General features: G+C 41.4%; 1 protein-coding gene across 1 annotated transcript in view; it reads left to right on the forward strand.

Annotated features, from left to right (window-relative positions):
• Window positions 1–456: 456 nt before the first annotated feature.
• ACVR1C (activin A receptor type 1C) overlaps window positions 457–14140 on the forward strand; it is a 79693-nt gene continuing 66009 nt past the window's right edge. The window contains exon 1 of the mRNA XM_079781830.1: window positions 457–757. Within this exon, the coding sequence (XP_079637956.1) occupies window positions 688–757 (70 nt within the window). The 5' untranslated portion in view covers window positions 457–687. The remainder of the gene's footprint in view (window positions 758–14140) is intronic.

Here is a 14140-nt window from a genome sequence, read left to right on the forward strand (position 1 = left end):
CTGAACAGAGAGGGCGCCCTTCCACAGACCTGTGCACAGCCGGACCCGGTGGTGGGACGAGCCCGGCGGGAATACACGGGGGCGTCTCAGGCTCAGTCTAGTTGGAAAACCCCTAGGGCACCGGGCTACCCACGAATGCCAAGAGACCTGGACGGGTGGGTTTTCTGTAGCCAACTGCAGAGCGGACCACCAGAAAGCCATTGCTGCAGGGCTTAAGTTTTCCTAAAGTCTTAGCAGGGCTTTCCCTCCCGTCCTGACTCTCATCTCCAGTCCAGGGGGCTCCAGGCCACCCCAGTTCCTTGCTTCCTCCCCCCCCCCCCCCCCCCCAGCTCTGGGCGGCCTCTGCCAGCCAGCCCGACAGCGCCAGGCCCCAGGCGGTTCCGAGGGCGCAGGGGGCGGAGGCGCGGCGGGGGCGGGCCCTGGCACCCTCCTCCCCCCGCCCCGCTCCCCTCCAGCCCGTCCCTGGGGTCAGTGGCAGGAGCGCCGCGCACCGCCGGCCACGGGGGGCGTGAGATGGGGGAGGCCGAGGAGGGGTGCGCCCTCACGGATTAGAGCCCACCGCGCACTTCAGAAGGCGGTGGGGCTGCGCTTCCCTCCCGCGCCCCGGGAACTTCAAAGCGGCGGGCGCTGCCCCGGCCGCCTGGTCCGCTCCGGGGCCTCGCAGCCCCGCGCGGCCGCCCGGTGGCCATGACCCGAGCGCTGGGCGCTGCGCTCCGCCAGGCTCTGCTGCTCGCCGCGGCCGCCGCGCTCTCCGCAGGTAGGAGGGGCGCTGCTGCCCCGCGCTCACGCGGGTGGGAGTCGGGGATCGTCCGCGGGCGGGCGCGGCAGGTGAAGACGGTGCTCGGAGCAAACGGACCTTCCACGGGGCGGAATGGGAAGCGCCTGTTGGATCGAAGGGGCGCTGAGTAGGGCGCGGGCACCTGACGCCTGGCGGTCGTAGGGGCAGACAGGTGTGTTGGGGACGAAGCCACCAGGGGGAGGGGAAAAGCGACAGGGACGTGGGGGTGTGGGTAGTGAGTGAGGTGGGTGACAGATTTGGGGGCAGTTCGCAGAGGAGGGAGAGTGTGCTTCTGGGTGTGCGCAGGGCTGGGAGTTGAGTGGCACCATGAGTTCACCCTGCAAGTGCCTGGGGGACGCGCTGTGCTGAGCTCCGCAGAGCCGAGCCGGGTGGTGGGAGGCTGCGGAGAGGTGGGGGCGATTCAGACTGAGTTTGAGGAGGCCAGGGGTACCTCAGAAGCCGCTGGTGCCAAGCTATGTAGGCGGGAGTGGGAGCTTAAATCTGCGTGGTTTGCAACACACATTGCTTTCGAGGTACGATCTTTACCAAGAGTTACAGGGGAAAAAAATTCTGGCAAGCGTCCCAGCGTTTATAACAGGTCTGTTTCTTGATAGGCTAAGTAGCCCAAGCTAGAAACCAAACGTTTCTTCATAATGTTTACTAGAAACGGGCAAATGCATCTTTGGTAAAATCGTAGTGTGCTGAGATGAAAAAACACATTTAATTCAGAAACTATTTTGATTATAACATTATCCTGGGTTATGGAGACCAGGAGCGGGATTCCTTGCTAACTCATTCTTGAAACATTTCAATCAGACATTTAAGACATTTGCACATAAAAACCTGGTGCATTTCCGTAGAACTGCACTTTGCCCGGAGCTGACTTTGATGCATTTTTGTTTTCCCGGATGACAATGTGTTTGACGTTATAATAGCGATGCTCCGGGGTGGGTAGTTTTGCTCTTAGTGACAATTCAGGAGAATGTTGTGAATAAATAGTATGATTGCTGCATGTACAGATTTCAGTGTTTCAGATGGTCTGAGAGAACCACTACACGCATTTAAGTGAAATTTTGATTATTGGGAGGGGTTAATTAGGAAAGCAGTTACCCAGAGGTTATCAGGAAATTGATGAGATAAAGTGAAATATTTTCATTCAGAGGTAGTAAATTCATCAATAGGGAAAAAAAAAAACTGACTGCAGAGTCTTTATAAGAAATGGGTGGGAACTCTGCTAACTTGGAAGGAATATTCAAAGTACTGATAGAATTTACCCCCCCCCCCAAAAAAAAATAGTCTTCCAGATATTTTGACTAGACACCTGTGAAATTGCCTCCGCAGGCTGTCCATTCAGCCTTATTTATTTTGGGGAGCTAATAGCTTAGCTGCAGAGATTTAAAAAAAGACTCAATTATCTTTTTATATCGCTTGAAAGGTATGTTTTATTCTATGACAGAATCTTTTAGAAAATTTCAGAGACCCTGGCAAAACAAGCTCTGCTATGCTCTGAAAAAGGAATGGAAACTTTTGACATTGAAATGTACAAAATAGAAAAAAAAGAAAAGAATATCCATTCAAATTTGATTGTTTCCTCAAAACCTGAAGGCTAAGAAAAATGCCTGATGTGGAGATAATGTGTCGATATAGTAGAAAAGTGCTTACCAAACTTGAATTTTACAATGAACTTTTGAATCATTTTCAAATCTCTTAAAGAAACTTTATCCTTCATTGTATCCCACAGAAATTTGTACAAATCTTTGATTATTTGGTCGGGGGATTCAAGGTTATTTATTATTTATTTATTTATTTATTTATTTATTTATTTATTTTGTTGTTATTGTTGTTAATCCTCACCCGAGGATATTTTTTCATTGATTTTTAGGGAGAGTGGTAGAGAGAGGGAAAGACAGAGAGGGAAACATCACTGTGAGAGAAACACATCCATTGGTTGCCTCCTGCACGAGCCCTCACCAGGACTCGGGCTGGTGAGGAGCTTGCAACCAAGGTACATGCCCTTGACCGGAATCAAACCTGGGACCCTTTGGTCCACAGGCCGACACTCTATCTGCTGAGCCTAACCGGCTAAGGCTTATTTATTTATTTAACCTTCTAAGTTGTTTTTCTCATGTGGTTACCCGGTCACGTTTACAAATTACATTGTTAATGGTATTGGCCATTTTTGAAAATGTACATGCCATTATTGGTATGTTATATGAGAAGCTGCTATTGACAAGGTGACATAGCAAAACTGCATGACGGAAAACACCACCTTCCAGTTTGGCTCTGCTGAGCACCAGACCTAGGACCTTAAATATCTAAGGACATTGATAAACCAATAAAACGCTTTTTTGCTTTGGCTGTTCTTCGCAGCAGCTCTATCACCTCAGATCTGTCATGCATCAACAGCATAATAGAAACTATTGCTCCTTGATGAGAATCTCAGTGGGTAATCACTGATGAGAATTTAGAGAAAATATTTATTGGTCCAGATTGGCTAAAAACTAGGCTCCTCTGAGTTACTCTAATTATCTTGTTACTGGGTTTCTTCTGAGATGACCTCTCAACAGTTAACCTAGGTACTAAACAAAGAATTGACAGAAAATGTCTCAAATTATAAGTTGTTCTTTGGATATTACATAGATTCACACATTCTCCACTCATTTTATGGAATTCCTTGGTCTTCTGGTTGGGAAAGGATTACTAAACTGAAAACTGTTTCATTTAATAACCAGGGTGGGGGTTGGTCTTTCAGATAGTGAAATTCTTACCACACACACACTTCCCCCCTCCCCCCCCCACACACACACCCGCTCCTCACTACCACCAACAGCTAGCACTTCCCAGTCTATACTTTAAGCTTTGCTGGATGTGAAAGTGAACACCTTGGATTGACTGAGTTTATAAATGCTAAAGGTATTGTCACCTTTGCCCTTCTTTAAGCACAATCATTTGTTGGTTGATGGACACAAATGTGGCAAGAGGCTCTCTGTGTCCAAGGAACAAACTTCTCTAGCCCAGAGGAAACTCTGTGCAGAAGTCCTTGGGGGCAGATTTCTTCACTGACTATAATGCTTCAACCCGTTTTCTAGCCTCAGATGTATGAAGTGTAAAACAGAGAGTCCCCTGATTCACTATAATCATAGAAAAATAAAGGATTTGTGGTATGAGAGAGAAGAAGAAAAGATGACACCAAATTTTGACCCCAGCAATGGAAGAATAGACCGCAGGAGAAGCAGGTCTGGAGACAAGAGGACAGTGGCAGATTTGAAGCCCAGTTTTGGTTATGTTGCGTTAAAAATGCTTATTAGACATTGAAGTGGAGATATCAAGTAAGTAATTGGTTTTATGCACCTAAAGTTAAGGTTATAAGACTGGTCAGGAGATTAAAAAATATGGAGCTAAGGGCACTTATAATTTTAAAAGACACGTTAAATAGAGTCACAGGTTTAGCAATCACAGAACATCCAGTTAAACTGAATTTCAGATAAACAACAGATAATTTTTGAGTACAAGTATGTTCCAAATGTTACACGGGACATACATATATTCAAAGTTAATTGCTGTTTAATTCTACTTTAATTGGTGTTCTGTACTTTTATCTGGCAATCCAACATTAAAGAAATATTGTGGTGAGATGACCAGCTTCTGATACATGTATTTCCAGCTCTTGCATCAGAAAGAGTACTATAGTCCTATTTTCTAGTCCTCATCTCTTAAAACTCGTGTTCTAGCTCTGCTGCTGTCCCGTACGCATCTCTGAATGGGTCACTGCCAGCTCTTTGCACTATCTCCACTGCTTCTCAGTCAGCTTTTCCTAACCTTACAGGAGTAGCTTATTAGGAAAGGATGCGTGAAAAAGATAAGAATAACTCTCTAGACTCCCTGCAAATGATGGTTAGTGAAAGCAGTTGGTTTTGCCCAAATTTATTGTCTTTTGAGTGTGATTGTCATTTTCAATTGCATTTTTAGAATACTTTCCTTTTGAATAAGCATTTATATGTTTCTCTTATAGAGGAGCTGAGATCCAGTTTGTTGATGTTTTCTAGGCAGTGCTCGCATCACTTATTATAAATAAGAGAAGGTTAAGAGGAGAGGTGAATGGATAGAGTAGGGCTAGGAAGGGCTTGAGCCCCATAGGACCTGATAATCAGACACAGTTCGAGGTTTAAGAGCGTGTTCCTAAGAGAGCGATTGCAAGCCCTTTGGGAGAGGGGCAGGGACATGTAAATGTCAGCCAGAGGCTGTTTAGCTCCTGCTATAGCTATGTCTTGAGCTGCTACCAAATGACTTGTATTGGCTTTATTTCGCAGTTTGTAGGGGAAAGTGTCCTATGAATGAGTAACAATAGGCCTGGGTCATTAAAAATCTCAAACAGATATGTTCAAATGTAAAGGATTTATTTTAATAAACATTTAAAATGAGAGCTAATTTTTAAGTACAAATAAAAAAAGAACTAAACGGGGGGGGGGGGGAGGAAAAATTCTAAGCACAAAGAGTATACAAGGAATGTATCATTCCTTATAATTTATATATGTGAAATTTCTTCTGGATTTTCCATTGTTTTGGCCTTCTGTGTCTTAAATTTTTCCCAGCTGATATTGAAAATCTCAAGGTTTCTTCTTACATTGCTTAAGAAATTTGGATAATATTAGGATATGTTCATAAGTGATATAGAAATGCTACTTTTGCTAAGGGACCTAGGAATACCTAAATATGACCTTAGCTCAGTTGTTCCTCACCTCTAGTCTAGAAGAGGTTACTAGGGTATACCTAGAAAAGGGAGGCAAAATAAGGCAAAGTAATTGTTTTGTTACCTGATATTTTAATCTTAAATTGCATGACAGAACTCTAATATATTCCCCTTTTCTAAACTTTTACTAATTACTAAATAGCCTAAGGATAGAGAAAGAAAGTGAGTGATAAATCAGAATCCAGAATCCTGACACTGATACAGTCAAAAGTCTATGCAGTGCCTGGCAAAATAAAGCCAGAGTGCCAGAGCATGGAACCTCTGTCTTTAATACTTGACCTTGGTCCATCCTCCATGTCAGCTCTGAAAAGAGTTCTGGGCGATAAACTCAAGGGTCACTGTTCAGTGAGGAAAAGTTGTAAGTATGTGGAGAAAGGTGGTTGGATCTCTTCTATGAGGAAGCAGGTCCTGTTATTCCCAACTTTTGATAAAAAGATGCAAAAGAAGGCATCATAATCACGAGTCCTGTGCTTTTTGCATTCTTTGAAAGCTGGATCCCTAAGGCATGTGGGCCTCTTGGTTCCCTGGAATCTGAACAATACAAATCATTATTCCTCTCAATTGGGGATCCAATAAAAAGTAAAAGGGATGGAGGAGAGAGATTCAAGATGGCAGCAGAGTAGGTAGAAGCTACATGTACCTCTTTTCAGGATCAACCTGGAATTACAACTAAATTACAGAACAATCATACTGAATAACAAACTGAAGACTAGCTGAAGAAAAGTTTATAGCCAAGGATTTACAGAAGAAGCCACATTGATACTGGTAGGAAGAGTAGACATGGAAGGGGTTGGCCCTGCTCCCATGGGTGGCAGCTGAGGGATATCTCAGCTACAAGAGGGTTTCCCCTGAGAAGTTTGAGGTCTCAAATCCCAGCCCAGAGCATCAGAAGAGGGAAGAGGCACCCACATAACATCTGGCTGTGAAAATCAGTAGGAATTTTGTCCATCAGGGAGGGACAGGAGTCTGCTAGAGACAGAGGCACCCTTTTAAAGGGCCAACACACAACATTTGTTCATAGCCACTCAGCCAGGGCTCTGGCGAAGAGAGGGTGGAGCAGACTAGAGTCTGTGAGGAGAGTCTGAAGTTTCTGGCTCTGAGGAGAGCCCTGAAGGGACAGCCTCCAGGATCCCTGTGCTGAGTCATTCTCTGATACCACAGTTGCCATTGCCATCTTTCTGGGGTGGAACACTCCCCTCTGTGTGGCATCAGCCTGAGGGAATGCAATAGCCCCACCCTCTAGCCTCCCTCTTGCACCACCCTGTGGAGCTCACCTGCTACTGAGGAATCAAATGCCTTGGCCAGACTGTAGGGGTCTGGGAAGACTCAGGGTGTCAGTGACTTAGTTATGTGACTTTTGGATGGGGGCCATTCCCCCACTTTCCTGAGAACCAGACTGGTCCTCCCCTCTCACAAGAGATCCACTAGAACCACCTCCTGGGCTTCTGGCAGACCCACCCTGTGGGTTCTGGCTCCAGCTCAGAAGGCCCCACCCACCCGACTTCTGGTGGCTCCACTCTGCCAAAATCTGACTGAGTGGTGTGGTTCTGGGGAAGGGGCCACACCACCCATATTTCCCGAAGCCTGACCAATACCTTCCCCTCATGGGAGATCCACTAGCCCCATACTCCTGACTCCCCATAGCCCTACCCTGCTGAGCTTCGTTTCCTTGCAACAGAATCTGGAACAGATTGAGCTGTTGGCTTCACAACAGGGGCCATTTTTTCCCCTTGCACACCTGACTTGAGCAGAGCCCTCCCTTCACATGGCCAAATCTTGGTCTCTTTGGGCATGGTAAATTCTGCCAGCCTCACCCTGATAACTCCCTGAGACCCTGCTTCACTACAAAGGTGTGAAAGCACCCACTGGGTGGCAGTGAGGCCACAAGCCAGGCTCCCCAGCACTGGCACTGAGTTTGAACTTGTATCAGTCTGGCGAACATCACTCATCCCTATCAGGTGACTCATTGTGAATGTCTCATAGGCAACGTGAGTACAGCAGAGGCTCTTTCAGTGACCGAGCCTAACAGGTAGCCAACAGGTGGAAGCACATGGAGATGGATCTGGATGCCTTGGGACTTATGCTGACCTCCCAGGCAGATGCTGGTAGAAGCCAGCCTTGGTGTACAGCTTGGTTTTTCCTGAACACATCTAGGCCCAGCAGAGGCAACTACAAACTGTAGATTGCTTGTAGCTCCAAACAGATTGCCAAGGGCCAGTCACAGGCAGCATCATACATTACTTGTACTGGAGCCCCTCCCAAGAGGCCCAGAACCAATAACTCAGTGGCAAGCTTCAGACAACACAGAGAAGGATCCAATAAGCTTCACAAGTAGCATATCCAAAGGGAGATCTCAGCAGGCACCAAACCCTGCTGAGTCAAATTCCACTTCATTGGGTCAGCATCTGCACAGTGGGTTGCATGCCATGGTAGGGGTTGAGCCTCACAGTTAGTCAGCCTGAGGGTCTGTCCCATACATGAATGGGCCAGGAGCAATCAAGACTCAATTAAAATAAGAGGACTCACATAACACACACAAGGGACATTCCTAGAGTACAGCACAGGTGATCAAGGAGACTGAACCACTGGAGCCCAGAGGACACCTACTACATAAGGTCATCCCATGAAGACTGGGAGTCATAGCAAATCTAATACACAGAAAGAAACCCAAAGAGGTAGCCAAAAAAGAGGGAGACAAAGAAGCAGGCCCCAAATGAAAGAATAGGACAAATCTCTAGAAAAAGAACTAAATGAAATGGAGGCAAGCAATTTATCAGAGTTCAAAGTAATGATTAAAAGAATGCTGAACAGAATGAAAAAAGACATAGAAACCATAAAAATAAAAGGACCAGACAGAAATGAAAAATACAATATATGAAATGAAGAATACACTAGAAGGAATAAACAGTAGGTTGGATGAAGCAGAAGATTGAATCAGTGGTTTGGAAGACAAGGTAGAAAAAACACACACACCCAATCAGAGCAGAAAAAAGAGATAATAATTTGAAAAAAATGAGGATAGTTTAAAGTACCTTAGGGGCAACATGAAGTGTAACAACATCTGCATCATAGGGCTACCAGATAGAGAAGAGAGAGAGCAAGGGATTGAGAACCTATTTGAAGAAATAATGACAAAGCTTCCCTAATCTGGTGAAGAAAAAATACATACAAGTCCAAGGATTACAGAGAGTCCCAAACAAGATGAACCCATAGAGGCCAGGCCAAGACATATTATAATTAAAATGGAAAAGTTAAAGACAAAGAAAGAATTTTAAAAACTGTAAGAAAAAGAGTTAGTTACCTACAAGGAACCCCAGTAAGACTCTCAGCTGATTTCTCAGCAGAAACATTTAAGGCCAGAAGGGATTGGCATGAAATATTTAAAGTGATGGAAGCAAGAACCTACAACCAAGACCACTTTACCCAGCAAGGTTACCATTTAAAATTGAAAGAGAAATAAAGAGCTTCTTAGACAAGAAAAAGCTAAAGGTGTTCATTACTACCGAATGAGTATTACAAGAAAAGTTAAAGGGCCTGTCTTAATAATAATAAGAAGAAAAACAAAGTAGAGGAATATAGTTAAAAGAATAAAATGGCAATAAATACATACCTATCAATAATCACTTTAAATGTAAATGGCTTAAATGCTCCAATCAAAAGACACAGGGCAGCTGAATGGATAAGAAAACAAGGCCCATATATACACTGTCTACAAGAGACCCACTTCAGAACAAAAGATACACACAGACTAAAAATAAAGGCATGGAAAAAGATATTTCATGCAAATACAAATTTAAAAAAAGCTGGGGTAGCAATATTATATCTGACTAAGTAGACTTTAAAACAAAGGCTAAAGTAAAAGACAAAGTAGGATATTACATTATGATTAAAGGAGGAATTCAACAAGAGGATAAAGTGAAATAAACCAGTCAAAGAAAGACAAGCATCACATGATCTCACTTATATGTGGAATCTAATAAACAAAATAAACATATGAACAAAAAAGATCCAGAGACATTGGAGTATGGAACAGACTGACGTATTTCAGAGGGAAGGTAGGGTGATAGAAAGAGATTAGCCAATGAACTTATATGCACTTATACATAATCCATGGACAGATAATAGTGTGGGAAAGGCCTGGGGAGGGGAAGGGAGTAGGGTGGAGGAGGTCAAAGGGGGAGAAGAGGGGACATCTGCAATACTTTAATAATTTAAAAAAAGGAAATAAAAGGTTATAATCCTTCTAAATATTTTTGCACCCAACATAGGAGCACCTAAATATGTAAAACAAATTTTGATGGACATAAAGGGAGAGATTGACAGTAATATAGTCATAGTAGATTTTAACACCCCACTGACATCAATGGAAATATCTTCCAGAGAGAAAATCAACCAGGAAACAGTGGCCTTAAATGACACACTATATAAGATAGATTTAATTTACATCTTCAGATCATTTTACCCCAAAGCAGAAGAATATACATTATTTACAAGTGGACATGGAACATTTTCTAGGATAGACCACATCTTAGGACACAAAACAAGTCTCAACTTTAAGAAGACTGAAATCATGTCAAGCATCTTCTTTGACCATAATGGTATGAAACTAGAAATCAATCACAAGAAAAAAAACTAAAAAACACACAAAGCATGGAGGCTAAATAACATTACTAAACAATGAATGGGTTAACCATGAGATCAGGAATAAATAAATAAAAAATACCCTGAAACAATTGAAAATGAGAAAAAACAACCCAAAATTTATGAAACACAGTGAAAGCACTTCTAAGAGGGAAATTCATAGCATTACAGGCCTATTTCAAGGAAAAAGAAAAATCTCAAGTAAACAACCTAACTTTACACTTAAAGGAACTTGAAAAAGAACAGCAAACTCCACCTTTATAGTCAATATTTGACAAAGGAAGCAAAATCCTACAATGGGGTAAAGATAGTCTATTCAATAAATAGTGTTGGGAAAATGGACAGATATGTGCAAAAAAATGAAACTATACCACCTTCTTACACCATACACAAAATAAACTCAAAATGGATTAAAGACTTAAATGTTAGACTCAAAACTATTAATATCCTAGAAGAAAAATAGGAAGTATTCTTGGACATTTTTCATAGCAATGTGTTTTTTTTCTGATATATGTCCTTGGGCAATGAAAGAAAAAATAAACGGACTTCATCAAACTAAGAAGTTTTTGTACAGCAAAGAAAACCATCAACAAAATGGAAAAAAGACAACACACTGAATGAAAGAAGATATTTGCTGGTACATTTGATAAGGGGTTAATATCTAAAATTTATAAAGAACTTATAAAACTCATCACTAAAACAAACAATCCAGTTAAAAAATGGGCTAAGGACCTGAATAGAGATTTCTTTCAAGAGGACATACAAATGTCCAATAAACATATGAAAAGATGCTTAATGTCACTAATCATCAGAGAAATGCAAATTAAATTTGCAATGAGATATCACTTCACACCTGTCAGATTGGCTATCATCAATAAATCAATAAATAAGTGTTGGCGAGGATGTGGAGAAAAAGGAACCCTCCTGCACTGTTGGTGAGAATGCAGATTGGTGCAGCCACTGTAGAAAGCAGTATGGAGCTTCGTCCAAAAATTAAAAATGGAACTGCCTCATTACCCAGCAATTCTACTTCTGGGAATATATCTGAACAAACCTGAAATATTAATTCAAAAGAATATATGCACCCCTATGTTCATTGCAGCGTTATATACAATAGCCAAGATTTGGAAGCAGCACAAGTGTTCATCAGTAGATGAGTGGATAAAAAAAGCTGTGGTACATTTACACAACAGAATACTACTTGTTTGTGAATAAGAAGGAAATCTTACCCTTTGCTACAGCATGGATGGACCTAAGAACATTATGCCAAGCCACTTAGAGTAAGACAAGTACATGATTTCACACATATGTGGAATCCAATGAACAAAATTAACTAATAAGCAAAATAGAGACAAACTCATAGGGAGCAGGTTGACAGCTATTGGGGCCAGGTGAGGCTAGGTGGGTGGGGGGGACAATGGAGGGATTGACTAAAAAAGAAAAAAAAAAGAAAGAAAACTTATGGACATGTACAGCAGTATGGTGATTGGGGGAAATAGAGGTAGGTGGAGGTGGGTATAGGAGGGGTAAATGGTGATGGAAGGATACTTTACTTGGAGTGGTGAACACACAATACAGAGCACAGATGATTGGTTGTGGAATTGTGCACCTGAAACCTGTATGACTTTGTTAACCAGTGTCTCCTCAATAAATTTAGTAAAAGTAAAAAACAACAACAACAAAAGGAAAAGCTAGCAAGGAGGTGGACAGGAGTGTGAAATAGAGAAGGAATACTTTATTTCCATAGAAGCCAACACTCAGCTATTCTCAGGAGATGCTCCCTTGTCTTACCACATGGCTCTTGACTTCCTCTACTTTGATTAGCCAACCAGGCTAACAAGGTTATGCTCTGCCCTGATTCTTCCCTTTTTTTCCTCTGGACTAACTCCCTGTTCCTGTTCTCTTCTTCTTTTTCTTTTTCTTTTGTTGTTGTTGTTGTTATTGTAGGTATGTGAAGATACAGTTTCTTTGGAACTGTTTTAAATAAATCCCCTCAAGAATTCATGGGTGAATCATTTCGTATGACTCAAGAACTTGGCTTATTATTTTTTAAAACAATTTAAATGTGCCAGTGACTTAAGCATCCCAAATTAGATCAATCTACTTTTTCATTAAACTTTTCACATCAAGAAAATGATTAGTATACTCTAATTTTGAAAGTGAAACACATTTTCTCCTGATCTGTTTTACCATCCTTATCTCATGACAAGGTAAAATGACAAAGATAGATGCCATATCTCTGTATGTTGATTAAGTTTCTTAGAAATTTTTGTTCAAAGCCATAATTGCTTAAAATAAATACTCTGTGGTCAAAAACAGGATTGGAAAACAACCTAATCCATCCGGATCTGGACTATGATCATTTCATTTTATTATTTTAAATTTATCTTTATTGTTGAAAGTATTATAGATGCCCCATTTTATCCTCCCATTGACCCCCTCCCCCCCACTCCCACCCCTGCCTCAGGTCTTCACCGCACTATTGTCTGTCCATGGGTTATACACATATACATATCAGTTCTTTGGTTAATGATTATTTTAATACAAAATGCTTAGTTTCATAAATGCATGCTTATCCAAGAGATGTTAACTCGGAGAGTCATAATCCAGATTAACACAGCTTTAAGGAACCAGATTATTTTTAAATAGAACCACAATATATACTAAAGAGTATTAACTCATCACATCTCTCAGTTTTATCTGATGACATTTTCCTGACCTGCTCCCTTAAAGGTGGGTGCTTTTTGTTGTCTTCATTCCCATTATTTCTTTTCAGAAGAGTAAATATCTACTCTGAACATTTGCTTACTCTAATCACAGGGAGACACTGTTCTTAGTCAACTTCCACTTACAATCTGTAGTCTGTGTTTCCAGAAAATAGACAATACACTATAAATCTGAAACACTGAATAAAGAATAATTACGTAATTAACAGAAGATTCCTCACAGAATAATAAAATGCATAACTTAATGACCATCTCTCCTTTTTTTTAACCTTCCTTTCCTACAGCTGTTCTTTAGCTATATTAGCTATATTATATTAAAGGCATTGCTTTTTTTGCACAGAGAAGAAAGTTGACTTTGTCAAACAAATAGACCTTTTTAAAAGGCTTGAGAGTTATTGTGCCACATCAAGAGGAAAATTCTCCTTTAGAATTGCTTTTTATTAAGCTCTGCTTTCGATGTTGCCATTATCATAAAGTTTTTCATAATATTTCTTTATTATCTTTTTAATACCTGTAGTATTTGTAGTGCTATCCCGTCTTATGTTCCTGACATTGGGAATTTGAATTTTCTCTCTTATTATCTTGATCAGTTTAGCTGGAGGGTTATCAATTTTATTGATTTCTTTCAAATAAGTAATGTTGGGATTTATTGGTTTTTCTATGTTTTTTTAACTTGTTTTCTGCTCTTATATTTATTATTTCCTTCCTCTACTTACTTTGAATTTAATGTATTTTTTAAATCCTAGCTTCTAAAGTTGCTACCTTAGATTAAGAGTGGCAAAATTTTTTTAAAGGGTCACGTAGTACATATTGTAGGCTTGTGGGCCATACAGTCTATGTTGCAACTACTTAATAATTCTGCCATTGTAGTATAAAAGCGGCCAGAGGTAATAAAAAAAAAAAGGTGTTTCTGTTTCAATAAAACTTTATTTATAAATGGGCCAGTCAATGAGCTGTAGTTTGCTGACCCTTTCTAAAACCATTTGTTTAAGACCTTTCTTCTTTTCTAATATAACCATTTAAAGCTCTGGATTTTCTTCTTGGTAACTGCTTTAGCCCATTCATAAGTGGTGCTATGCCCTAACCGGTTTGGCTCAGTGGATAGAGCGTTGGCCTGCAGACTGAAGGGTCCCAGGTTCAATTCCGGTCAAGGGCATGTACCTTGGTTGCGGGCACATCCCCAGTAGGGGGTGTTGCAGGAGGCAGCTGATCGATGTTTCCCTCTCATCCATGTTTCTAACTCTC

Source organism: Cnephaeus nilssonii, assembly GCF_951640355.1.
Source record: "Cnephaeus nilssonii genome assembly, chromosome: 10".
Taxonomy (NCBI): domain Eukaryota; kingdom Metazoa; phylum Chordata; class Mammalia; order Chiroptera; family Vespertilionidae; genus Cnephaeus; species Cnephaeus nilssonii.